General features: G+C 47.9%; 3 protein-coding genes across 12 annotated transcripts in view; 2 read left to right on the forward strand and 1 right to left on the reverse strand.

The window, feature by feature from the left end:
• On the forward strand, positions 1–12562 carry GLS2 (glutaminase 2). 8 transcript variants are annotated; one of them, XM_005206656.5, is made up of 18 exons: positions 1–471; positions 3911–4010; positions 4436–4557; positions 5121–5250; positions 5781–5860; positions 5945–6108; positions 6630–6688; positions 7966–7998; positions 8285–8343; positions 8892–8958; positions 9084–9134; positions 9342–9518; positions 10205–10336; positions 10451–10543; positions 10735–10796; positions 11314–11390; positions 11683–11746; positions 11898–12560. In XM_005206656.5, exons 1-18 carry the CDS (start codon positions 359–361, stop codon positions 12052–12054), a joined length of 1740 nt encoding a protein of 579 aa, XP_005206713.1. In that variant the 5' UTR covers positions 1–358; the 3' UTR covers positions 12055–12560. The 8 variants fall into 8 exon arrangements, with proteins under 8 accessions (XP_005206713.1, XP_005206712.1, XP_005206714.1 ...); XM_005206655.5 differs by having other exon boundaries at positions 1–226; NM_001192274.1 differs by having other exon boundaries at positions 45–142; positions 11898–12562.
• SPRYD4 (SPRY domain containing 4) lies at positions 12529–14606 on the reverse strand. Its single transcript, NM_001076173.1, has 2 exons — positions 14491–14606; positions 12529–14154 (listed from the first exon to the last, which is right to left on the reverse strand). The coding sequence occupies exons 1-2, from the start codon at positions 14573–14575 to the stop codon at positions 13616–13618; spliced, it is 624 nt and encodes a 207-aa protein (NP_001069641.1). The 5' UTR covers positions 14576–14606; the 3' UTR covers positions 12529–13615.
• Positions 14588–24625, forward strand: part of MIP (major intrinsic protein of lens fiber) — a 13593-nt gene continuing 3555 nt past the window's right edge. The window contains exons 1-3 of one of the 3 annotated variants that reach the window (XM_059886088.1): positions 14588–14707; positions 23515–23745; positions 24209–24373. In XM_059886088.1, coding sequence (XP_059742071.1) covers positions 14588–14707; positions 23515–23745; positions 24209–24373 — 516 coding nt within the window. 3 annotated transcript variants of the gene reach the window in all.

Below are 24625 nucleotides of genomic sequence, written 5' to 3' on the forward strand. Positions count from 1 at the left end.
AGACGCCCTGGGCGCTCGGGCCGAGCAGGCGGCGAGCTGGGGGGATGCGCTCCTTCAAGGCTCTACAGAATTCGCTGAGCAGGGCTGGCAGTCACTGCCGGCGGGGAGGCTGGGGTCACCTGAGCCAGAACCCTCTCCTTACGTGGGGCGTCCGGCACCACCTCAGTGAGGCCGCGGCGCAAGGCAAGGAGACGCCGCACAGCCACCAGACGCAGCATCAGGATCAGTAAGACTCGCGGGACAGGGGCAAGGGACAGGCTCGCTCCCACTCCCACTGCGGTTCCCGCTAGCTTCCGAGTCCTATTCCCTCAGGAACGCATCCCATCTTCCTTCTCCTCTCCTAGCTTACTGTCCTGCGATGCCTTTTCCTTTAGATTTGGGGCTTTGGGTACGCCACGCTCGGGCGGTAAAGTGCCGTCCGCCCGGGAGGGCTTTTGGGCAAGTCGGTGCTCGGGATGGTGCCTATCCAAGGTGCGTACTTAATTGGGAATGCTGGTGGGCGCGGAGTGTTGCTTGGTGCACGTCTCTGAGTGCAGGGCAGTGTGAGCACTGCCCATCCTCACCCTCCTTTTCTCCCTGATCCTCGTGTGTATTTTCGAGGATGCGTGGGTGTGGAACAGCCTGCCTTGTGTCCTGGTATACTTGGATCTGTGTGTGACCTGTCTGTGTTTCGGCATGTAATGTGTGATGTTCGAGTGTTATCTGTACGCAGATACGTGCGTATGTCATCTGCGTATGTGTTGTGTTCGTAATCAGGACTCCCTAATCTAGAATAAGGGTGGTTCTCCTATTGGTTTTTGAAGGAGGAAAATCTATAATGGAGGGGAAGATCATAAGACGCAGATCTCCCAAACCAGAACCAGTCAAGAGCCATTAAACGTGCTGCGCAGGCGGCTCCCTGATTTAAGGTGTTTTCTTCCTTTGGTCTCAGTCAGCCTTAGAGGCTGAACCTCTCTCCCCCACCACCCAGGAACACTTGGTGGGTGAGCCTCTTGTCTTCCACACGCAGAAACAGACTGAGCAGGAAATTTTGTCGTCCCCAGAAGCCAACACAGACACTATGCAGGTAGCCCCTGCTTTTTTATAGCAAGAATAAGAAATGAACCAACTCCCCTGTCATTGACATCTATTGAGGACAATCAGAAAGACATGCACACTATAATTAAAATAACCAGACAGACCACTCTGTCTTCTACCTCACCACCACCGGATTTCCTGTCTCCAGGCCAGAATACTGGAGTGGGTAGCCATTCCCTTCTCCATGGGGTCTTCCCAACCCAAAGATCGAACTCAGGTCTCCCACATTGCAGGCAGATTCTTTACTGTCTGATCCACCCAGGAAGCCCCCTGTCCTGGCCAGGTAACATTCAATAAGCTTTATCTATTTATCCTTGATGGCTCAGTTGTAAAGAATCCACCTGCCAATGCAGGAGACTCCGGTTCTGTCCCTGGGTGGGGAAGATGCCCTGGAGAAGGAAATGCAACCCACTGTTGCCTGGGAAATTCCATGGACAGAGGAGCCTAGCGGACTACAGTCCATGGAGTCGCAAAAGAGTCGGACAAGAGTTAGCAACTAAACAATTTATTATTGGTAAGAATTGTTACTATGCTATACATCAGCCTCTTTTCAAGGAGACACAGAATGTTTAAACTTTAAAGAATAAACCTTCTGTCTCCCAGTCAACTTTCCATCCAAACTTTTCCCAAATAATCACCTTGAGAGAAATAATGGTGGGATAGAGAAAAGGTTTAATCTCCCTCACCCTCACATCTTCTGTGGGATGGGGAGCAAGAGACATCCCTGATTCCTGTACACACACACCTCCTTCCTTATCCTGTGGCTCAGGTAATAGAAGTGTGTGTGTGTGTGTGTGTTTAACTAGAGTATTTGATTTACAGTTGGAAGTGTTCTCAGGAAACTTGATCCTCCTACCTCTTGCTGCCTGTGCTCCCAGAGACTTCTTGGTTAAAGGCCTTGGACTGATACTCCTTTGGGCAGAAGGAGTTGAGGGCATGGAGGGGGATGGGCTCTGGGAATGTGGCACCATCCATGAGGGGAAAGTGTTCTTGGTGGAGGAGGGTAGCAAAGAGAAAAAGCCCTTTAATTCAGGTTATTGTTTTGTTTTTTTAACATTTAGCTTTATTTCTAATTATTAAAGAAAAACAAGGTAAATAGAGTATCAAGGAAAAAATTAAGGTCCCAATATTAGAGGCAACCATATATCTGTATTCAATATAAATCCATGATTTATATCCACATATATACTATATGCTATATATGGATATATAAAAATTTAACAAAAGTAGGATAATATTACTATTCTTTGATCGCCTATCTTTTCCATTTATAAACAGCTTTTAATATGATTTAATGTGTGCATGCATGATATTGTCCTTTTAATGGCTGCTGTTTTGTCATTGTAAGATTCCATTATATTGAGATATCCTAATTTATTTAACCAATCTTCAGTTTGGTTACTACATATTCTTATGCAGTTGTTCAATTGTGTCTTAAATTCTTAGGAAATTTTTCTCCGCAGAGACATCTGTCATTGATATCTTGTACAACCTTCTAGAGATATTTTATGCAAATATCAACAATTACATGTTGATATCTGTGGTAGAGGAACTAAGATCCCAATGCTGCCTGGCCCAGCCCTGCCTCCAAAAAAAACCAAGAAGACACGACAGTAGAGCAGGGAAGACTGTTTTCTGTCAATAAGGTGGTATGTTGTGTCATACCAGCAGCATAAGCAAAATCTAGGAGTTTGGGGAAGCCTTTACAGAGTTAATAACATTTGATATGGACTTTGTAGGATGAGCAGGACTGTACAGGTGAAGGAGGAAAAGGTCTTTCCATGCAGAAGTTTCAGTATACACAACAAAGGCCAGGAAGCCTGACAGTGCCTTAGCCCATTTGGGGAGCCACCTATTTATTACGTGTACCGTACTATAGTACCACAGTATAAACAGTGTTCTTCAGCTTGCTTCTCTTATTTACTTCTTTTGTTTACTCCTGGCATAACTGGAGTGTGAGGGCATGGTAGAAAGTAGGAAAGGAATGTTGGCAGATTTTAAAGAGCCTTTAATGCCATACCAAGAAATAGAACTTATTTTGTAGGTACTAGGGAACTATCAAAGGTCTGATTAGAGAAATGATATTTGAGTTTTAGAAAGATAACTGTCACATTGTGAACAATGGATTGCAAGTCAAGAGAATGTGTAATCGACAAACAAGGAGCCACTGAGCATCTACTTTGTGAAAGATAGTTTTTCATGGAATGTCGTTGAAATTAAACCTCACATTACCCATGTGAAGCAGATATTAAACCCTTATTTTAGAGATGAGGAAGCAGGTTCAGCTGTATTAAATAACTTGACTTACTATCCATATTAAGATCACACAGCTATTATGGGGCAAACTCTGTACTTTCTACTACCCCATTCCAACAGAGGGGGAGAGAAGAAAAGCACATGGATTTGATAAATTCATCCAGGTTTGGTTATGGGTGTAGGGTATGGGGATTGTCCAAATGATTCCATGTTTCCAGCTTGGCTTGTGGGTAAGTGGTAACACTATTAATCCAAATGGGAACAACAAGAGGAGCAGAGGGAGGGAGGCAGGCAAGATGACCTCAGACTTGGACATGGTGAGTTTGCAGTGCTATGGTACACCTAGAAATGCAGTTATTTAAGAGGCACCTAGAAACAAATGTCTGAAGTTTAGGAACAAAAGAAAGCTGGAGAACAGGACAGATGTGAAGGTTAGAATTATAGGGATAGATCAGAAGGTTCAGGGAGGACGTGTAGACCGAGGACACCTCCCTACTGATCAGCCTTGTTCTAACAGGAGGAGCAGGGAGCAGTTCTCAGGTTCCTGTCCTTCTCCCCTGTCTCTGCCTCCAAACAGTGACTCTTCAGAGAGTGGCATGCTGTCCCGTCTGGGTGACCTGCTCTTCTACACTATTGGTGAGGGACAGGAACGAATACCTATCCACAAGTTCACTACTGTAAGTTCCTCTCCACCTGCTCGGGATACTTATCCCTTAGGATCTCTGGAAACTGGGAAAAGGAAGGTAGGACAGGTACAAGGCAGCTAACGGGCGGCTTCATTATGAGGATGAAAAACAGCTGATGGTAGCAGATAGCCTAGGCTGTCCCAGAAAGGGTAATTCAACCCTCTGACTCTGCCTATCTTCCTGGTTTGGCACATACATCCAAGGGGGTCAGAAACCAGCTGCCTTGATGAAAAAGGGCAAGGAAACCCATGTTAGCCTTCAAAATTGTTATACTGCATCCTTTCTTAGTCTGCAAACCCATTTGTTCCACCTATTGTAGTAGTTGGGGTTGAGTTCATTGTGATCCACTGGGGAAAATGATTAGGATTGGATTATTGTCCTTGTAGTTGACCTTACCAGGCTTCTTTCCCCGGAAGGCGCTGAAGGCCACCGGACTGCAGACGTCAGATCCCCGGCTCCGGGACTGCATGAGCCAGATGCGCCGCATGGTTCGACAGTCCAACAGTGGTGGCCTCTTGGACCGAGATCTTTTCCGAAAGTGAGGGCCCGGGAAACAAGGGCACCCCCTCTCAAAACTGTTCTGGGGACACAGACTTGAACAGCCAGGAGGGATCCTAGGGATTCAAGTCAACCCCTCACTTAATTTTATTATTTACTGGTTACACAAGCAACACGTGAATATGCCTATACTTATTATAAAAATTCAAACAACAGAGAAATACATGTTCTCTTTTCCCTCTCTCCCCAATCCCAGTCCCTTTTTCCAGAAGTGAACAGATTAGTAAGTATCTTCTAGGTAATGTCCATATACATATGTAAACATTTAAGATTTAAAATATAAAACCTACTATACAGATTATTCAGGGTTTTTTTCCTCCTAGATAGTGTCTTGGAATATCTTTCCATATCATTACAACCCTTCATTTTAGAGGCATAGAAACAAGACCCAGAAAAATCCAGCGATAGACCCAAGGTTACATACACAGCTGTTGGTCCCAAACCCAACGACCACTCACACTTTTTATTCCCAACCCCCATGCCTCCACATGAGTCACAGCTGTGTCTCTCCAACCCTCTAACCCAATTGTGTCCGGGATCCAGGTGTGTGAGCAGCAACATTGTGCTACTGACTCAGGCCTTCCGAAAGAAGTTTGTTATTCCTGATTTTGAGGAGTTCACGAGCCACGTGGACCGCATCTTTGAGGATGCCAAAGAGCTCACTGGAGGCAAGGTGAGGGCCAGGGGATGGAGGGGCAAGGGCTCTGGGCCAGGTATACCTTGCTTCTCGGAGATTTCCTGGCGCTGGAAATCCAACTGACGAGAGATGAGAAGCAGAACCTCTAAAGTGGGGGACAAGAGCTTTATGTATTTTTACCTGTGATTTCTAGAGCAAGTGAGGGAATCTGATGTTTTTATGGAGACAACTGACATAAGGATTCAATAGAACTTTGAAAGAGACTATAGGGTTATTGAGCCTAAGGAGAGAAAGGAAAGCTAACCCAGTATTCTCTTTGTATTAATACCTTCTATGCACTTTACTGCTATCTCTATAGGAGTGTGTCTGCAGAAGGGTAAGGCCTAGGACTTAAGGCTTCAGTGTCTCTAGGAACACCAGGCAGGAGGGAACCCTGTTGTCCTGCACAAGTCAGAATTTTAGCTTTTATCTAAAAGATTCTCCTGATCCTGAACCTCAACTCTGTTCCCCCTCTCCATGTCCATTTCTCCATTCTGTCTCTGTTTTCTCTACCCACTCCTACGCAGGTGGCAGCCTACATCCCTCAGCTGGCCAAGTCAAATCCAGACCTGTGGGGTGTCTCGCTGTGCACTGTGGATGGTCAACGGTGAGATGCTGGGTGAGGAAGGGAAGACAGGGCACAGGTGCAGAGCATAGTCCAACCCCTTTCATGGCCCCCGTTTGCCTCCAGACACTCCGTGGGCCACACAAAGATCCCCTTCTGCCTGCAGTCCTGCGTGAAGCCCCTCACGTATGCCATCTCCATAAGCACCCTAGGCACAGACTACGTGCACAAGTTCGTGGGCAAGGAGCCCAGCGGCCTGCGCTACAACACGCTCTCCCTCAATGAGGAAGGTGAGCACTCCCTGGGCCCGGACCAGACTCACAGATGTCCCTTTCTTATCCCACCCCTCTCCCAAGGGTATGTGTTTCTTTGCCCTTTTTTTTAATCTTTGACTGCACTAGGTCCTCATTGCTGTACAGACTTTCCCTAGCTGTGGCGAGTGGGGCTACTCTCTAGCTGCGGAGCACTGTCTTCTCACTGCAGTGGCTTCCCTTGTTGTGGAGCACGGGCTCTTGGGCACTCAGTCTTCAGTAGTAGCAGCACTCAGGCTCAGTAATTGCAGTGCACAGGCTTAGTTACCTTGTGACATGTGGAATCTTCCTGGACCAGGGATCAAAGCCGTGTCCCCTGCATAGGCAGGGGGGATTCTTTACCACTGGACCACCAGGGAAGTCCTCTGCCCTTCCTGATCAGCTCTGTCACTCCATCCTCCCCAGCAAAGAAACCTTTCCCATCTACCCTGCAGAGTGGGCAGGCTGTAAAGGTTTTACTAAGTGGCTGATAAGACTCTGGGTGGTTTGTATTTCCCCAGGAATCCCCCATAACCCCATGGTCAATGCTGGTGCTATTGTCGTGAGCTCCCTGATCAAGGTCAGTGCTACCTAGGCTTCTGGAAGGTACTGCTTTCTATTCACCTTGTTCTTCTATCCTTCATATCTGCCTGTCTCTCCAGGGAGATTGGTGGGGCCTTGATTCCTTTGAGGGTGCCTAGGAGGCAATGAAGACACAGAAGGGACTCATAAATTATGCTGAGGACATTAGTAAGAGGAACTGTATCCCTGCCCCCACCCATGAGTCTGGAGCCCAGAGCTTCCTGGCCCAGAGAGAAGACAGCAGGTCCTGACCCCAGCCTAGAACCAAGGGCCAAATGCCAGACACAAGGGGAGGACAGCTCTTTTAGGTACTGATTGGCCACTTCTGGGTGAGGGACACATGGAAAGAAGGGTGAATGGCCAGACCGGGGCAGCTATTCACGTCACCCGGAGCTGTGAGTTGGCCTTGAGCAAGGAAGTCAGGCCAGCCTGTCAGCTGTAGGTCTCCCAGGGCTTGAGCAAGAACCTGAGAGCAGTGTGGGCAGCAACAATCCAGAGCCAATCACAGGCCCTCCTGAGGAAGGTGGTGTTAGGAACCCTCCCCCTAGGGACTCAGGTGTCAGAGTTCCTACAGTGTTGACACTATAGTTGACACAGAGAGGAAGCAATTGAAGGTTTGGGAGGGACCAGGCTCTCCCCTTGCTCTAGGATCACTCTGTCTACAACCCTGTATCTGGGACCTGCCTCATCCCATTCCCATCTAAACAGGCCCTACTGACGTGACCCTCAGCTAAAATCTTTAACTTTACTTCAATTATCAATATAGTTTATATAGTTGAGCATTACAGTGTATACAACACAAACCCTCCTCCCATTCCCATCACTCACTCCAGTCTTGAGATGGCTGTGGGCGTCAGGAATAGCACAGAGTAAGACTCCAGCAGGGGAATAAGCAATGAGGATGGGGAGCAGGAATAGGGGCGGGGCTTGGGGACAGGACTGGAACCAGGAACACGGAAGTGGGAGTGGGGGATGAGGATTGGCATTGAGGATGGAGATGGGAGTGAAACCCAGGGATGGGTGAGGCTCACAGATAGGGTGAAATTATCTGTACTCATTACTTGATCATAAACTCTAAATGGTTTTTAAGATCACTACATAGGCATGGATACAAAAAGTCTCAGTTTAAAAAAAAAAAAAAAAAAGTCACTGTAAAACGCAACACACGCCCAGTAGCAAAACCAATCTAACAGTCTGTCTCCACTAGGTCCTTCTGGCCCTCCCTGTCAGCCTCCTAGGCTTAGAATACTGACAGCTCTTTTTGTTGCCTTGCAGATGGACTGTAACAAAGCAGAAAAGTTTGATTTTGTAAGTTCCCTCGCTGCTCAGCCCCTGGCTGCTTTTCTCTATGGCAAAGTGTCCATTCCAGCTGCCCCGGTGCCTGGCTTTAACCCCACTTTGATGGTGCACCAGCCCATACTAGAAGCCTTATTTTCAGAAGTGTGGGGATCTGGTGTCAGGGAGGAAGACCTTCAGAAGTCCCTGCTGGGATAAGGACTGAGGAGTGCAGAGGGTTAGGAGTGCAGAAGCCTGTGTGTGTTCACTAGGGGTCTTCACGCATGGGGTGCCTCCCATGCTTCCTTTTCTCTTCCAGGTCTTGCAATATCTGAACAAAATGGCTGGGAATGAATACATGGGTTTCAGCAATGCCACGTAAGGCCCTGTTCACAGGACTGGCTAAATGTGTGTGTGGGGGGCGGTGTTTTGAGGGTGTGTACACACATGCTGAGGGGCGCTGTGGGGTGGGGGGGCTTGTTGAATCAAGGAGGAGGATAGAATGTTAGGAGGAAGGAATCCCAGGGGAACTTTGACCTCCCAGCTTCCTCCCTGCCCCATCCTCCACATTTGTTTGCTTTGTAAAAGAATTTGTTCCATTTCTGTTTAGTACTTAACGTGAAAAACAGCTTGAGAGTCTGCACCTGGGCCCTTTCTTGCCAAGCTTTGCAAAGCCAAAAATGTCATTTTCCTAGGCTAGATGACCACACCATTGGGGTTTGGTTGTTTTTCACGCTACCATAAAGCTGGGCCCAGTGCTGGCTGAGGTTCAGACATTTCCTCCAGTATCACTGGGAGAATTTATAAAAGGGCTGATTTACTTTGACATGTGCGATCTAGTTTTCTGTCTGAGGGAAGGTATTTTTCCCCCTTCTCCTCACACCCATCTTTCCAATGTCAACTACTAAATTGGGTGTCTGCTTCAGATTCCAGTCAGAGAAGGAAACGGGGGATCGGAATTATGCCATCGGTTATTATCTAAAGGAAAAGAAGGTAACCGGGAGAGGCGGTAGAGAAAGTCCCTGGGATTCTGCGGCTGGTGTAAGGGCAGAGGGGGTTGGGGACTTCTGGCAGTGCGACAGGGACTGCTGATGGCTCTCTCCTCTTCTTCCTTGCAGTGCTTTCCTAAAGGGGTGGACATGATGGCTGCCCTTGATCTCTACTTCCAGGTAAGCAAACGCCGCCATTCAGGGTCAAGGGTATAACAGACTGCCTTCCTTCCTGTGACCCACAAGATGGTCACCAGGGGTCCCGGGGTCCTTCAGAAACACCAGGGCAATTTGTTGAAGAGTCAAGGTGTCAAGAACATTGCTTTACACCTCAGAGCACAGCATTCAGGTCCACTCCGCACCCTCACCTCTGCCTCGTCTCCACAGCTGTGCTCTGTGGAGGTGACCTGTGAATCGGGCAGTGTCATGGCAGCCACCCTGGCCAATGGTGGGATCTGCCCCATCACTGGAGAGAGCGTGCTGAGCGCGGAAGCCGTGCGCAACACCCTCAGCCTCATGCACTCCTGCGGCATGTACGACTTCTCGGGCCAGTTTGCCTTCCATGTGAGTGCGTCTGGCCCTGCCATCCATTCGTCACGAGCCCAGAGCTAAGAAGAGAGGACACTGACTCTCTGAAGGTGGAGAGGTGGACGTGTGTTCCTGCCTCTCACTCACTAACCTCCAGCCGGGCAATTTAGACCAAGAATCCTTAGGGGAGTTTGCCAAACACAGCAAGCCCCTCAAACACATAAACGCAGGAGGGTACAATTTCAGAACCACTCTGCTGCCGCCCTTCACACGGCTGGAGACTCTTCAGGTCTCATACAGGCGGTCACTTCCAAAGAGAGGCTTTTCTGACCACCCACTTCTCCACTGAGCACCTCCCTCCCTCCCTCCCACTTCATCCTCAATCACGGCACCCTGCTCTTTTTCTAGTGTGTTATCCTAAGTTGATTATTTTTGTCTTTGTCTACCTGTTTATTGTCTACCTCCTACCACCTGAATGTAAATTAACTGACAGACTTTGTCCTAGCTCTAGGACAGCGTCAGGCACAGAGTAGATAGGTTCCTTACTGAAGCCACAAATTTAAAAGAGGGTAGGGGCGGACAGGAATAAGAAAAGCTAATTTACAAGCCAACAGTTTGAGATGGGCGTGGCCTTGCCCATGCAGTCATTTGGGGTTGGCTAACTTGTTAACCCAGAGTTGGGGCATCTCTGGCTCATCCTCAGTTCCAACTTTGTCCCCAAGGTGGGCCTGCCGGCCAAATCAGCTGTGTCAGGAGCCATCCTCCTGGTGGTACCCAACATCATGGGGATGATGTGTCTATCACCTCCACTGGACAAGCTGGGGAACAGCTATAGAGGGGTCAACTTCTGCCAAGTAAGTTACTTTGCATATAGTACTTCGTATTTTTGAATGAGAAAATAAATGCAATTTTGAGCTCCTACTAAGTGCAGGGAGGAAGTAAACAATCTCTTTGCCTTACAATTCTAGAAGTTGGTGTCTCTCTTCAATTTCCACAACTATGATAACCTGAGGCACTGTGCTCGGAAATTAGACCCACGGCGTGAAGGGGGAGAAGTCCGGGTAAGGAGAACCCTTGGGGCGAGGGGACTCATAAGACTATTTCAGAAAAGAACATTACATAACACTTCAGTAAAACCCTAGGCTAAGTTAACCCCTAAGGCTAACCCATGAGGGAGGGGGATAGGGAAGAGCTGGGCATGGGTGGGTTCAAAGTCACAGTTCATCTCAGGCGGGTCTGATTTGTTTTCCAGAACAAGACTGTGGTGAACCTCTTATTTGCTGCCTCTAGTGGAGATGTCTCAGCTCTTCGAAGGTACCCTACTCTGACCAAATACACACAATAAAATACTCCTAGTCAGAGATCTCATTAGCCGTCAACATAGCCAAATAGTTAAGTGCTTCAGCCTTACAGTCAGACTGAATGGTCAGAGACTGTATTTAAATGAGTTTTTTTCTTTAAAGTACACTGACTGCCATGTGATAAGAACTTAATTAATGGTAGCCACTGTTGTGATTAATCTGGGTGTTAAAAGCAGAGTCCTAGGAGGTCGGTAAGACCTTGCCTCAAATGGACTACCAACATCAACGAATCTGTACTGGGCACCTACTACAGGCAGGCAGTGATGTTCCTGGAACCATCAGACTCCCCCCGACACAGGAGTTGACAGCCTCATCAGATAGAGAACACAGACTGTACAGAGTCCGCAGATCTCGTCATAAGCTCTGTCTTGCTTTTTCTGGAACTCATCCAGTCTGACCCCACTTCAGAAAGGCTACCAGTGACTTTAGGCTGATCTGGGCAACTCCAGCTACTTTCTACTCCCCTTTAGGTTTGCCTTGTCAGCCATGGACATGGAACAGAAAGACTATGACTCCCGCACCGCCCTGCACGTTGCTGCCGCTGAAGGTATCTGAAGGTTAAAAATAAAGAGGGGAGGCAGATCCCAAGACCTTTCTTTTCTACCAAGAGTGCCCCCCATTATGTGTGCCCTCAAGGTTACAGAGGAAACAACTAGTTTTTGTCTGGATGGCCTTCAGTGCTCAGGCTATTAACTGGGTGCTGCAGGGAGCAAAACTGGGAAGAAGCCTTCCCCCACCCCTTTTAGTTCAGACTCCAGCTGCCAAGTGTCTGTACTCATGTTACCACCACAAGCCTTAGAATCTGTACCCTCTCATTTTCCTTGTGCCCATGTTCCTAGGACACATTGAAGTTGTTAAATTCCTGATTGAGGCCTGCAAAGTGAATCCTTTTGTCAAGGACAGGTGAGTAGGATTAAGCTAAAGTGGGGGGGGGCGGGGACTGAAAATAGGCAACAACCTCTCTACTTCTGCGCTCCAGCCACCAGGTAGGTGTATAACCAGGGCACTCTTGATGTCTTCTTTGTCTGCTCATGGTCTCTGTTCCTCCTCTCAGGTGGGGCAACATCCCCCTGGATGATGCTGTGCAGTTCAACCACCTGGAGGTGGTGAAACTGCTCCAAGACTACCAGGACTCATACACACCATCTGAGACTTGGGCTGAAGCTGCAGCTGAGGCCCTGTCCAAAGAGAACTTAGAGAGCATGGTGTGAGCATGGGGCATGCATGGTCCCTGCCCAAGAAAAAGCACAAGCTGGCCACACACTTAACATATAACCACCAAACATGCTACGGAGGGCCGCACTGCTTCAGTGGGGACCAGGACTAAGGCCAGTGCTTTTTGTGAAAGAGTCAAAATACCCCCATTCCCTTGGCAGAAAGAGTATAGAGAAGTGCCTTTGTGGACACCTGCAGTAGAGCTATCTGCAAAGATTGTGGGCTTCTTAAAAGTACAGACTAATGGCTTAGCCCACTCCAGATCATCCCAGGTCTTCAGGCAGGTCCCCTCTTCTCTCCGAAGAAGCCATTCTGAGAGACAGTCTGGCGGAGGGGCTCTAGCCACATCACACGTGTATATATACACAGAAGAGGGAGCTATGTACCAGGCTTTAGTAGTCTGGAGACTTCCCCCTTGGCCAGAAGTGCTGCTGCTACTGCTAATAGCAATTTTATAGACAGAGAAAGTATTTTGTGCTCAAATAAACTTTAATTACACAAATTATTTTTGCCAGACCCAGTCCTTCTCTTTCTCCCCTAGGGCCACCCAGCTGCATTACCATCATAAAGGTATTGTAGAGTAAGATGGAACCACAGGGGCAGACAGAGCCCAAAGAATACATATTTCACACACATACTCACCCCACTAGGTTTTCCTCAATCCCAAATACTGCTTTAGATTAAGTGTATTCTGCTGCCAAGTGGGGGCAACTGCTCGGGTCTGAACAAACCCCCAAGTGAATTGTGTAAGACCTTAGGCCTCCTTCCTTGCTCTGGAAGTCAAAACTGTAGCTGAAATGAAGATGGACCGCCTGGAGAATAAAATTTCTAGCACTAATTCCCTCAATATCCCCCATGTGTCTCTTCCCCTTTGGTCATGATTGTAACTGGTCCAGTGATTGCAACAGATGACCAGGTATCAGAGGTGTGCAATTAAGGCAGATGGACTCAGGGTGAGGAGACCTGCAGCTGTGTGGGGCTGAGAGTCTTAACACTGAGGCATTAGGAAAGGAGGGCTCTGTTCTCATCCTGACACAGTCAGTAAAGCACTTCCCGAGGGAACCAGAGCCCAAACTCTGTATGTGCTGTACAGAAAGGGCCAAGTCATTCACGGCACCACTCCTCCAGCCAGAGGTAGAAAGGATTTACTCTGGAGAGATTAGGTAGAGCCCCCAAAACAAACGAGTTACATGTGGGCAAACGGAGGGAGAGGTAGCACAGTGATGAAATTCAAACAAAGCTGAAGGGTAAGACCCCCAGGACTGAATACAGTCTGAGAAAGGCCTGGACATAGGGAGGCAGAGAGATTGAAGGATTCAAGTCAGAAAGTACATTCATAGTAGCCTAGGAAATTGGCAGTAGTTTGGGGGAGGGGAGAGCGTGGCCGTATGCCTAGCTTTCACAAGGTAGGAGAAAGGAAGATAACAAATATTGCACAGAGGACCCATCTCTGAATTTTGGGAGCCAGCAGTTTCTTCGGGCACAGTTAAAAGGTTTCAGACACTTGGAGCAGGAGGCAGGCCAAGAGAGTGATTAGGGACTCCAGTCATGGACATACTAGAGCCCTTCAGGTACCTCAAGCCCTGAATGGGTCAGCAGCTCTCCATCCCAAAGGGCAAAGGCAGGCACCACTGGACCCCGGAAATCTGTCTGTAGTATGTGGACCACAGCAATCCGGCTCACATCCACCAGGCTCAGCTTCTGGGCCTCATACTCCAGCAGCAGCCCCACCTTCTCTGGCTGCCCCATGCCCTCAACTGGGGCTTTCTCGTTGGCCAACATGGTGTGCCACTTGCGCTGAGCATAGGTGAACACCCAGGAACGATCGTCAACACCGATGCAGCTATCGCGAGACATGTCCACATCTGCCACTCCTATCCGGAACTGCTGAGAGCGCTTCACTGTCACCTCCCAGTAATGCCTGCCACTGGTGACAGCTGTGTCTGCCAGCACAACTGCCCACTCCCGGAAGCGCTCCACATTAAGGGCTAATTTTGTGGGCTCCAATCCCACCATGCCGTATTTGACACCTGTGTCACCTTTGAAGAGTAACAGGCTGCTGTGGGCTGTCTTTTCTTCCAATTTGAAACTGATGCCTGCGGGCAGAGCAAAAAAACTGGATAATGACGTGAGCTAGAACCCTACAACATATACAAGCCGATGTAAAACAGACAAATCACGAGGAAACACGGAAGAGTCAGAATGTCGAGCGGACAAGAGAGTGGGGGCGCTTTAGTACGGGCAGCCCAAGGAGCCGAAAAACTCGGACTGGAGAAGCCGTGTAATTTAAAGAAACCAGTGTCCCGAGTTTGGAACGCAGGTGGAGGACGGGAATGAGTCGAAGGGGCTGGGAATGTTTCTCCCGCGGGCTCCAGGAATATTAGACGGAAACTATTTTGGACGTAAAAGAGAGTAAACGCATAGAATCCTACCTCTGCGGGCTTCCGCGGCGGCAGCCCCCAATCGTTTGGCTCCCCGGCGGCACAGACACAACGAACGTGCAAAGGGGAGCGCCATCTTGCGCCACGGATGAACAGGGCACGCCCCCAGCTGAGACCGCTGCCCCCGCCCATCTGCCCGCCTGCTCCTCTTGCACGTGGCGTTCGAGAGCGCGCGGCGCAGTGTGATGACGTAAGAGCCGCCATTTTAGTGAGTTCTGTTTCTGTTCCCTCGGGGGTTGGTTAATCGGTTATTTTGCGGAGAGGAATGCTGTTCTTATTTTAACTAAATAGGACGTTTAGGAAGTGTAGCAAGATGGTTATAAGTATAGATTCTAGAATTAAACAATGATTGGATTCGAGCCCACCACCTGTGTTGTTGTTGTTCAGTGGCTCAGTCATTTCCGACTGCGACCCCATGGACTGCAGCACGCCAGGCTTCCCTCCATCACCAATTCCTGGAGCTTGCTCAAACTCATGTTCATCGAGTATGTGATGCCATCCAACCATCTCATCCTCTGTCGTCCCCTTCTCCTCTTGCCTTCAATCTTTCCCAACATCAGGGTCTTTTCCAATGAGTCAGTTCTTCATATCAGGTGGCCAAAGTATTGGAGCTTCAGCATCAGTCCTTCCAATGAATATTCAAGACTGATTTCCTTTAGGATTGGTTGGATCTCCTTGCAGTCCACGGGACTCTCAAGAGTCTTCTCCAACACCACAGTTCAAAACCACTTAATTTTTCTGTGCCATAATAGTCTCATTGAAAAAAAGGTGTCTAGCTGTCAGCCATAGTAAAAGTTAAATGAGAGAATACCCTAGAGTACATCTTGACAAATAACAACCACTGGGTAAGTGGCGGTTGTTAACAATAAATATTAATAAATGTTGGTTTTGTGTTTTCAGAGCTGGTAAGGGAAGGTTTAACTCAATATTTGGTTTTCTCAGCTTACCCCAAAATATCACTATTTTGGTTCAGAATGGATCAGTTAAGTGGGTGATTATTGAGGGCCTACATTTTGAACGTTTTTATTTGCTTGAGTCTCTATATCCCTGCTTTCTAGAATTATAAAGCCTCTTCTCAACACTCTACTGGCCACCCAAATAACATCCCATTGATGCTAACCAGGGTTCTGTGGGGCTCCCAGGCACAGAGGCCTTTTTGTCTCCCATTTCTTGTAAACAGGACTCCAGCTTCCATGACTTGAGTTCCAAAGGGCAGATCAGCCACAAAACCACCTGAGGCAAGATTAAAGCTCATCAAGATTAGGAGACAGGTTGTTAAGACCAGCACACATCCTATTATTGTCAACAACCCCACTCTTGAAACTTTGCAAAGAAAGAAGCATGTGTGACTTACTGCCTTGATTCTTATCACATACACTTGCCTGACTATATAACCTCTTCCTACACACTGGAGGGGTAGGAGGAAAGGGGAGTGGGACAGTTCTTGAGGCATTAACCTACTGCAGTCCCCCTTTGCCTGGCAAAGAAATAAAACCGCTCTTTCCTTCTCCTCCATAACTCCGGCTCCCTATTTTTGTTTGGCATTAGCACATAGACAGCCAAGATTCTGGCATCACCATCTTCCTCCTATTCCCCCGAAAAAGGGATTTCAAGTCTTTCAGCGCCTAATTTACCAAAAATTATTCTCTTATTCCAGAGTTCCAACTACTGGGCCTGTGGCAATGTCCCTAGTTCAGGGACTGTCATCCTTGACCTGAACGGGGACTTTCTTGTTTTAAATGTGGTAATGTGGTCGCCTCTAAATTGGTCTCCCAACTTCCACCTGTCTTCCAGTGTTCACACTACAGTCAGAGTGATTTTTTTTAAGTTTTATTTTTGGCTGTGCTGGGTTTTCATTGCTGTATGGGCTTTTATCTAGTTGCTGTGAGCAGGGGCTACCCTATGGTCACCGTGCCCGGGTTTCTCACTGCGGTGGCTTCTCCTGTGGAGCACAGGGGGTTTCAGTTATTGCGGCTCAAGGGCTCTGGAGCACAGAGTCGGTAGTTGTGGTGCTCAGGCTTAGTTGCTCCGCGACATGTGGATCTTCCCAGATCAGGGATCAAACCTGCGTCTCCTACACTGGCAGGTGGATTCTTTATAACCGAGCCAGCAGGGAAGCCTCAGAATGATATTTTTAAATCACAAATCTGTTCACGCCACGCTACTTTTATCTTTTGGGGTTTTTTTGTTTGTTTTTCTCTACTTAAATGTTTTACTATGCCTGCATCAAATTCCCTTGCACTGTTACAAGGTTTTACATGATATGACTGCTGCTTAACATCTTTTTCCCACAAAGCACAGTTCTTCTTTCAAAAGTCTATGAATCTAGTGGGAAGGTTGATGAGAATATTGGCAGCTGCATTATCATGGACTATGTGCTGTGATTGAAGTGGTTATAGGATGCTCAGGAAGCAAAGGAGAAGCCTCTGATTGAGTAGTACATGAGGGATTGTTGGGAAGAGCCTTCCCAGAAGCCATATCTATGGCTTGCAAAACAAAGGTAGTTAAGCTAATTTTGCTTTCCTACACACTTTCTCTTCCTCTATCCCTTGACTTGGTGAACTGTAACCCACAATTGTGCCCAGGCCAGAAAGCTGGAAGTCCTTGACTTCTTTGTCTCTCTCACTTAACATATCTCAGTTCAGTTCAGTCGCTTAGTCGTCTCTGACTCTTTGCCACCCCATGGACTGCAGCACGCCAGGCTTCCCTGTCCATCAGCAACTCCCGGAGCTTGCTCAAACTCATGGCCATTGAGTTGGTGATGCCATCCAACCATCTCATCCTCTGTCGTCCCCTTCCCCTCCTGCCTTCAATCTTTCCCAGCATCAGGGTCTTTTCCAATGAGTCAGTTCTTCACAGGTGGCCAAAGTATTGGAGTTTCAGCTTCAACATCAGTCTTTCAAATGAATATTCAGGACTGATTTCCTTTAGGATTGACTGGTTGGATCTCCTTGCAGTCCAAGGGACTCGCAAGAGTCTTCTCCAACACCACAGTTCAAAAGCGTCAATTCTTCAGCACTCAGCTTTCTTTGTAGCCTAATTCTCACATCCATACATGACTACTGGAAAAATGATAGCTTTGACTAGATGGATCTTTGTTGGCAAAGTAATGTCTCTGCTTTTTAATATGCTGTCTAGGTTGGTCATAGCTTTTTTTCCAAGGAGCAAACATCTTTTAATTTCATGAGTGCAATCACCATCAGCAGTGATTTTGGAGCCCAAGAAAATAAAGTCTGTCACTGTTTCCATTGTTTCCCCATCTATTTGCCATGAAGTAATGGGACCAGATGCCATGATCTTAGTTTTCTGAATGTTGAGTTTCAAGCCAACTTTTTCACCCTCATCAAGAAGCTCTTTAGTTCTTTGCTTTCCACCATAAAGGTGGTGTCACTGCGTATCTGAGATTATTGATATTTCTCCCAGAAATCTTGATTCCAGCTTCTCACATATCTGATTGTTATTATTATTTCTCCCCTGGTCTGCTGCATTGGCTTTTCACCTGGTCTTCCATTCTCCTCAGTGAGGCTGAGGGAACATTTAAAGAGGCTAGCCCACCCATTCGGTTGTGAACTCATAAGGGGCATTAAGTCCCTTGTACTCTGTGCTCCTGCGTCTCAATATTCCCCTTAGTATAGAGTAAGTGTTCACTGTTTTTGAATAAAGGAATACATAAGGGAGTTTTGTGCCAACGTTCTTGCACGCACTAGCTCATTCCTTCCACCAGGCGTCAGCCTGGCTCAGCCTTTCCATCCCTATTAGGGTGTGAGAAGAGAGGTTTCCATTCTCTTCAAGACTAGAAGCACACGTGTGAAGGTGACTTTTCCTTCAGTAGAGTCATCCTCTCCCAGGTGACTCTAGTGGTAAAGAACTCACCTGCCAATGCAGGAGACAAGAGATGCAGGTTTGATCCCTAGGTCAGGAAGATCCCCTGGAAGAGGCCATTACAACCCACTCCAGTATTCTTAACCGGAGAATCCCATTAAGCTAGGAGCCTGGCAGGCTACCATCTATAGACTCACCAAGAATCGGACAGGACTGAATCAACTTAACACAGCACTCAGTAATGAGAAATTTCCAAGGTTGTATTTCTGTAGGACTTCTTCTGTTCCTCCTGGTCCTAAGAGCTAAAGTGATCATTCCATGTTCCTCACGCTGTCAGACCACACCTGTATTACTTTATTCCCTGCTCAGGGAATAGTTTCTTACCTGTTATCTCTTGGATTATTTCACTTTCACAGACTATCTATCTGATAAACTCACCCTCATTCTGTTGATCTATCTGCCTCATTGCTAATGAACAAGTAATTAATTCTTAAACATTTCCATGCATAATAAATAATTAGGAAGAGAGAGAATTTTACTTGACAAAGAAGGAAAAGACATTTAAGCTAGAGGGAACAGCTTAGGGTAAAGCACTGGCTTATGAAATAGAGTGGATGTTAGACGAACAACAAGAAGCACAGTATTCCCAGAGTCACACGCTAGGGAGATAAGGAGTAGTTAGAAAAGTTGAGGCCGAATGATGAAGAGTCATGTATGCCTTGATAAGAATGTTTTTCAGGCATATAAGAGTTGTTAAAGGGAGCACAGGGTAATGACAAATTACAGGTCCTTTTACAAACAGAGAGCTGACAGCAACATGGAAAGTGAACTGGAGGGGATGAGACTAGAAACAGAGTTAAGCAGAGTCCAAAGACTCTGGGAGTCTTTGGTGTGGGCTCAGCTATCCAAAAAGTAGAACTGATGGAATTGTGGTTATTGTTAGATGGGATTGAGAGTCAGGAGAAGGAAACTTGATTCATAGGTTTCTGACTTAATGAGAGGATACAGCCAGGGAAGGCGGGGGCGAGGCAAACCCACGAGGGAGGGGATATATGTATACATATAGCTGATTCACTTCATTGTACAGCAGAAACTAGCACAACATTATAAAGCAACTATAATAAAAAAAATTTTGAATGGGATACAGAAGGAAAAACATGTTTGGATGGGGAAAGATAATTAATTAATTTCAGTTTTGAACAGGCTGAATTTGTGGTCTGTGGGACACCCAAGTAGGTGAAGACATTCTGTAGGTATCTGGATATAAATTTCAAAGGAGGGGATGACTTAGATGAAGTCATCCAAGGAGAGGATGTAAACTAGAGTAAGTAGGGAATAAGCTGAAGGTGTGATCCTAGGGAATACCAGTATATGAGATATAAAAGTGCTTAGAACAGGACCTGACCCATAGCAAACATTGGTCTGCCTGGCTTGGGTTACATCTGACTCCACAGGAAAGAAAGTTGAGAAGGAGGCAAGGACAGGGTCAGTTCAGTTCAGTCACTCAGTCGTTTCCGACTCTGTGACCTCATGAACTGCAACACGCCAGGATTCCCTGTCCATCCCAACTCCCCAAGCTTGCTCAAACTCATGTCCTTCTAGTCGATGATGCCATCCAACCATCTCATCCTCTGTCGTCCCCTTCTCCTCCCGCCTTCAATCTTTCCCAGCATCAGGGTCTTTTCCAGTGAGTCAGTTCTTTGCATCAGGTGGCCAAACTATTGGAGTTTCAGCTTCAGCATCAATCCTTCCAAGGACAGGGTAGACTAGACTATTTACTCTATTTCTTGGATTACCCCGTTTCTAACACGCAGGGGCCCTGGCCTGATACAAGTGCTAATTGGAGCCCTTAAATATGAGTGGGAGAGGGATGATGCCCTCAGAGCTTGGTGATTGTTCTGGACTTTGCCAGGAGTCAGCAGTCAGCAAAGCATTACCAGAGAAAGAGAGAGAAGGGGGGCCCTCAGGAGCTAGCCAAAGGGGCTGCTAGGCTAGCTTGTGCTGTGCTGGGGCCTTTGTCCTACTGAAACTGTCCACACAATGGAGCTGGGTTAAATGCTGACCTGGCATTCTAAGTACAGGGCTGGAATGGAGATTCCACGTGGTGGAAGCAGAGACGGATGGTCACCCAGCCCCTCAGTACCGTATCACTATTCACCCACACTGTAATTGCTAGAGAGGATGGTCCATACTTGATAAGCATGAAATTGTGTTTATATCTGATTAATGCATGAGTCAGTTCATTTATATTTCAAGGCAGTCAACTTAACATGGATGTATTGCTCAGGTGTATATCATCTTATCCTCATACAATCCTGTATGATCAACAAAGTGGATTTTTTGTGTTTCTTTTTTTAAAATTTCTTTCTAATTGAAGGATAAATGCTTTACAATATCGTGCTGGTTTCTGCCGTACATTAACATGCATCAGCCATAGGTATACATACATACCCTCCTCCTTGAATCTCCCTCCCACCTCCCACCTCCCACCACCCCTCTCTGTTGTCATAGAACACTGACTTGAGCTCCCTGAGTCACACATCAAATTCCCACCATCTATCCATACTACATATGGTAGTGTGTATATTCCCATGCTACTCCCTCCAGGAGACAGTGGACAGGGAGGCCAGGCATGCTGCAGTCCACGGGGTCACAAGAGTCAGATACGACTGAGTGACTGAACAACAACTCTCTCCATTTGTCAGCAAAGTAGATTTTTTATGGAACTCAAACTTGGGTTATTCTTTGGGTCCAGGGGATACAGGGTGGCTAGGGAGTAGCTTCAGAAAGGTAGAGAGTCGGTCCTAGGCAACCTCAGAGGAAACTGTAGTCATCATACGGGACCACTGTACAGAAATGCAGCAAGGCAAATTGCTCTGCCTGAAGATTCCCTACACTTTACAGACTCACTTGCTCCTTGGTGGTATGGATTATGCTTCCACGGCACCTCTATGGGACAGAAATGGGATCTTCTGACATGGGGAGTAAACAGGCTCACTAGCCCCAGGAACAGAAATAAGTTGAAAGGCTGATGGTTAGTAACCAAAAATAACTGAATCAACTGTAGAGATAGAGGAGACTCTAGAATGGATTACTATTACAAGCCATGAAGACTTGAAATAACTTTGTAACTACCCCAGGTTTGTTATTTTACAAGTTCCTTTTCTCCATTTCCATAGTTCCTAGTGGAAAAAACTTCAAAAATGTTTGCAAGAGGCTTCCCTGGTGGCTCAGTGGTAAAGAATCCGCCTGCCAACGCAGGAGACACAGTCTTCTCTGGTCCAGGAAGATCCCACATGCCACACCCTTGCATAGTGTGTGTCAAGCACGGGGTTTGCAGAGATGAGCAAATTGACAAGTCCCTGCCCTCCTTGAGTTTATATCTAGTGGAGATAACTTCCCTACCTAGAAAGTGGTAAAGCCAGGGTTTTTGTTGCTCCTGCTGTTATATATGGATTTCAAGTACACAGAATAGTCATTTGTCCATGACATCCCGTTCTCATTGGCCTACATGTGACTCCCAATTCCTGTACTTCATACGGGAACAGCTTGTGGCCTCTGTGACTAGCCACCATGTGGAGATGGTGAAAGCTAACAGTGTGTTCCCTTCTGCCTTCTCCACCACACAGCCCCCACCACTAGACTGCCAACTTCCTCACTAAGCCTGGCCACAACTGAATTTCTTTCTCCAAGCTTTTCTTCCCCATCTTGTCCTTTTCTCTCTCCTTGACCACCCTGCTGCCCCAGATACCCACATCCCCAGACCCTTCTCTAAGGGTCAAGATTTAAGACTTTAATGTCCTGATCATAGCCAGTTTAGGGGGTATTAGACGCTCCTGTTGCTTCATAGGCAAGACTCAATTTCCTTCCTTCAGTACTTCCTGCTAGGACCTTATGAATTAGGAAAGATGAAGTACAAGCCGATTCTGAGATTTAATTACTAACCTCTCTTCTCCTCTCCCTGGTGGCTCAGATGGTAAAGAATTAGCCTGTAATGTGGGAGACCTGGGTTTGGTCCTTGGGTAGGGAAGATCCCCTGGAGAAAGGAATGGCAACCCATTCCAGTATTCTGGCCTGGAAAATTCCATGGACAGAGGAGCTTGGCCGGGTACAGTCCATGGGGTTGCAAAGAGTCGGACATGACTGAGTGATCAACACTTTCACACTTTCATTTCCTCTCCCAGCTCCCCAACACCTCTCCCAACCTATCCATGGAAAATAGGTTTTTCCCTGTGGTTTAAAAGGCCAGGCTGGGACTTTCCTGGTGGTCCAGGGGTTAGAACTCCGTGCTGCCACTGGTCGGGGAAGTAAAACCCCGCAAGCCATGTGATATAGCAAATAAATAAATAATAAAAGTAAAAGGCCAGGCTGAGGGCTTGGAAAGAGAGGTGCTGGCATGCGTCAGGGGTAGGGAGCCCGGGCTCAGAGAAAGCCAGACGCAGCAGAACTATTCTGTCCCAGGGCTGCAGGGTCCACAGATTCCAGCCCAAACCAGCCAATGGGAGAAGGCCCCCTAATCCCAGAGAACTAAAGAATTCTCTTCAGTTATCCAGCTTCCCTGCCAGACTCCACTCCTGACCCCCACCCCCACCCTTACCCCTGGCCAGTTCAGAGGCGCCTAGAGGCCCCCAGGAGCATAGCCTCATGCTCTGTGAAGTGAACTCAGCTTCACTAACCTTCCCAGCAGAGTTGAGGAAAGCTCTAATACAGATGTCAGTCAGGACTATGAACCCCAACTTTGACGTGAAGAGAAAGGCAGACTCCTCAGGCCCCCTGTTCTCGGTCCTTTCTTCTTGGAGCCTCACACTAGCCCTGACCCCATTCCCACCCTCACACCCGTGGCTCTGCTCATCTCCCAGTTGAGGAGGAGGGGGAAATGCTGCAGCTTTATCTGAGGCACGAGAGCAGGCCTGCCCGCTGCAGCTGTGAAGGGGTTAAGAGGCTGGGCCAGTCACCTCAGCCTGCCCCTCCCAGGGATTAAAAGTCCTCTATAAAGGGGACTGTCCACCCAGATCAGGCCAGGGGGGTGTCAGGGACCCAGGCGTTGTGCCCATCCCCCCTGCCATGTGGGAACTGCGGTCAGCCTCCTTCTGGAGGGCCATATGTGCTGAGTTCTTTGCCAGCCTCTTCTATGTCTTCTTTGGACTGGGGGCCTCGCTGCGCTGGGCCCCTGGACCTCTGCATGTCTTGCAGGTGGCTCTGGCCTTTGGCCTGGCCCTGGCTACACTGGTGCAGGCTGTGGGCCACATCAGTGGAGCCCATGTCAACCCTGCAGTCACTTTCGCCTTCCTTGTGGGCTCCCAGATGTCCCTGCTTCGTGCCATCTGCTACATGGTCGCCCAACTCCTGGGAGCCGTGGCTGGGGCCGCCGTGCTCTACAGTGTTACCCCACCTGCCGTCCGAGGAAACCTAGCACTTAACACGGTAATGGTTGGCTGAGTGGGGCTGGGGGACTTGGTGCCTTGACTTCCTCCTGTGCAGGTAAATCAATTCCTCGGGGGTCTGGGACATTGTGTGTGTGTGGTGTGTGGATGTTTAGGATGGGAAGGATCAACACGTACTGTGGAGGGGTATGGAAGTCATCAAGCCCTGGACCTGAGTTTGGGTCCCAGCTTTTCTTCTGGCACCTAGCAGGTTCTTGAGGAAACTTATTTTACTCTATGGGGTCTCAGTTTCCTCATCCACGTAAATGGGTACATTTATTTCTACTATGCAGGAATATTAGTAGGAGCAATTAAGGAGCAAATACAATTACTGTGAAGGAGGTGCTAATATCGTTCCTCTCCAGGGAACGGATGCCATAATGGGGTTCCTACCTGGGAAGCTGTGAGGAGGTAAGGCTGTGGCAGCCCTGAGACACTGCCTCTCTTCTTCTTCCTTTGCCCAGTTGCACCCTGGGGTGAGTGTGGGCCAGGCCACCATAGTGGAGATCTTCCTGACGCTCCAGTTCGTGCTCTGCATCTTTGCCACATACGACGAGAGGCGGAATGGCCGCCTGGGCTCCGTGGCCCTGGCCGTTGGCTTCTCCCTCACCCTGGGGCACCTCTTTGGGGTAAGCAGGAGAAGGGAGCAACTTCTAGTTTTAAAATTCCAGGGCCCCCAAACCTTTGCCAACTTCTAAGCATTCTTCCTGCTCACTTCACTGTCAAACATGAACATGATCCACCTCCCTCTGTATCAGACAGCACAGAGCAACGAACCCTGCTGCGTTCCCCTCTCTCGTGACAGCTGTAGCTAGTCCTTCTTGACCCCACTGTAGAAAGGCATGCCTTCTGGGAAGACATGTCCTCCGATGAGCATTAGT

The sequence above is a fragment of the Bos taurus genome, chromosome 5 (assembly GCF_002263795.3).
Source record: "Bos taurus isolate L1 Dominette 01449 registration number 42190680 breed Hereford chromosome 5, ARS-UCD2.0, whole genome shotgun sequence".
In the NCBI taxonomy this organism is placed as follows: domain Eukaryota; kingdom Metazoa; phylum Chordata; class Mammalia; order Artiodactyla; family Bovidae; genus Bos; species Bos taurus.

What these genes read in the sequence shown, in the direction of transcription:
- GLS2 (XM_005206655.5), top strand. Translation starts at nt 45, where the DNA reads ATGCGCTCCTTCAAGGCTCTACAGAATTCGCTGAGCAGGGCTGGCAGT. An exon ending in ATTATCTAAAGGAAAAGAAG is followed by an intron (nt 8,959 to 9,083) that starts GTAACCGGGAGA and finishes TCTTCCTTGCAG; the next exon opens with TGCTTTCCTAAAGGGGTGGA. An exon ending in GATGTCTCAGCTCTTCGAAG is followed by an intron (nt 10,797 to 11,313) that starts GTACCCTACTCT and finishes ACTCCCCTTTAG; the next exon opens with GTTTGCCTTGTCAGCCATGG.
- SPRYD4 (NM_001076173.1), bottom strand. Translation starts at nt 14,575, where the DNA reads ATGGCGCTCCCCTTTGCACGTTCGTTGTGTCTGTGCCGCCGGGGAGCC. An exon ending in CGCCGCGGAAGCCCGCAGAG is followed by an intron (nt 14,155 to 14,490) that starts GTAGGATTCTAT and finishes CTCTGCCCGCAG; the next exon opens with GCATCAGTTTCAAATTGGAA.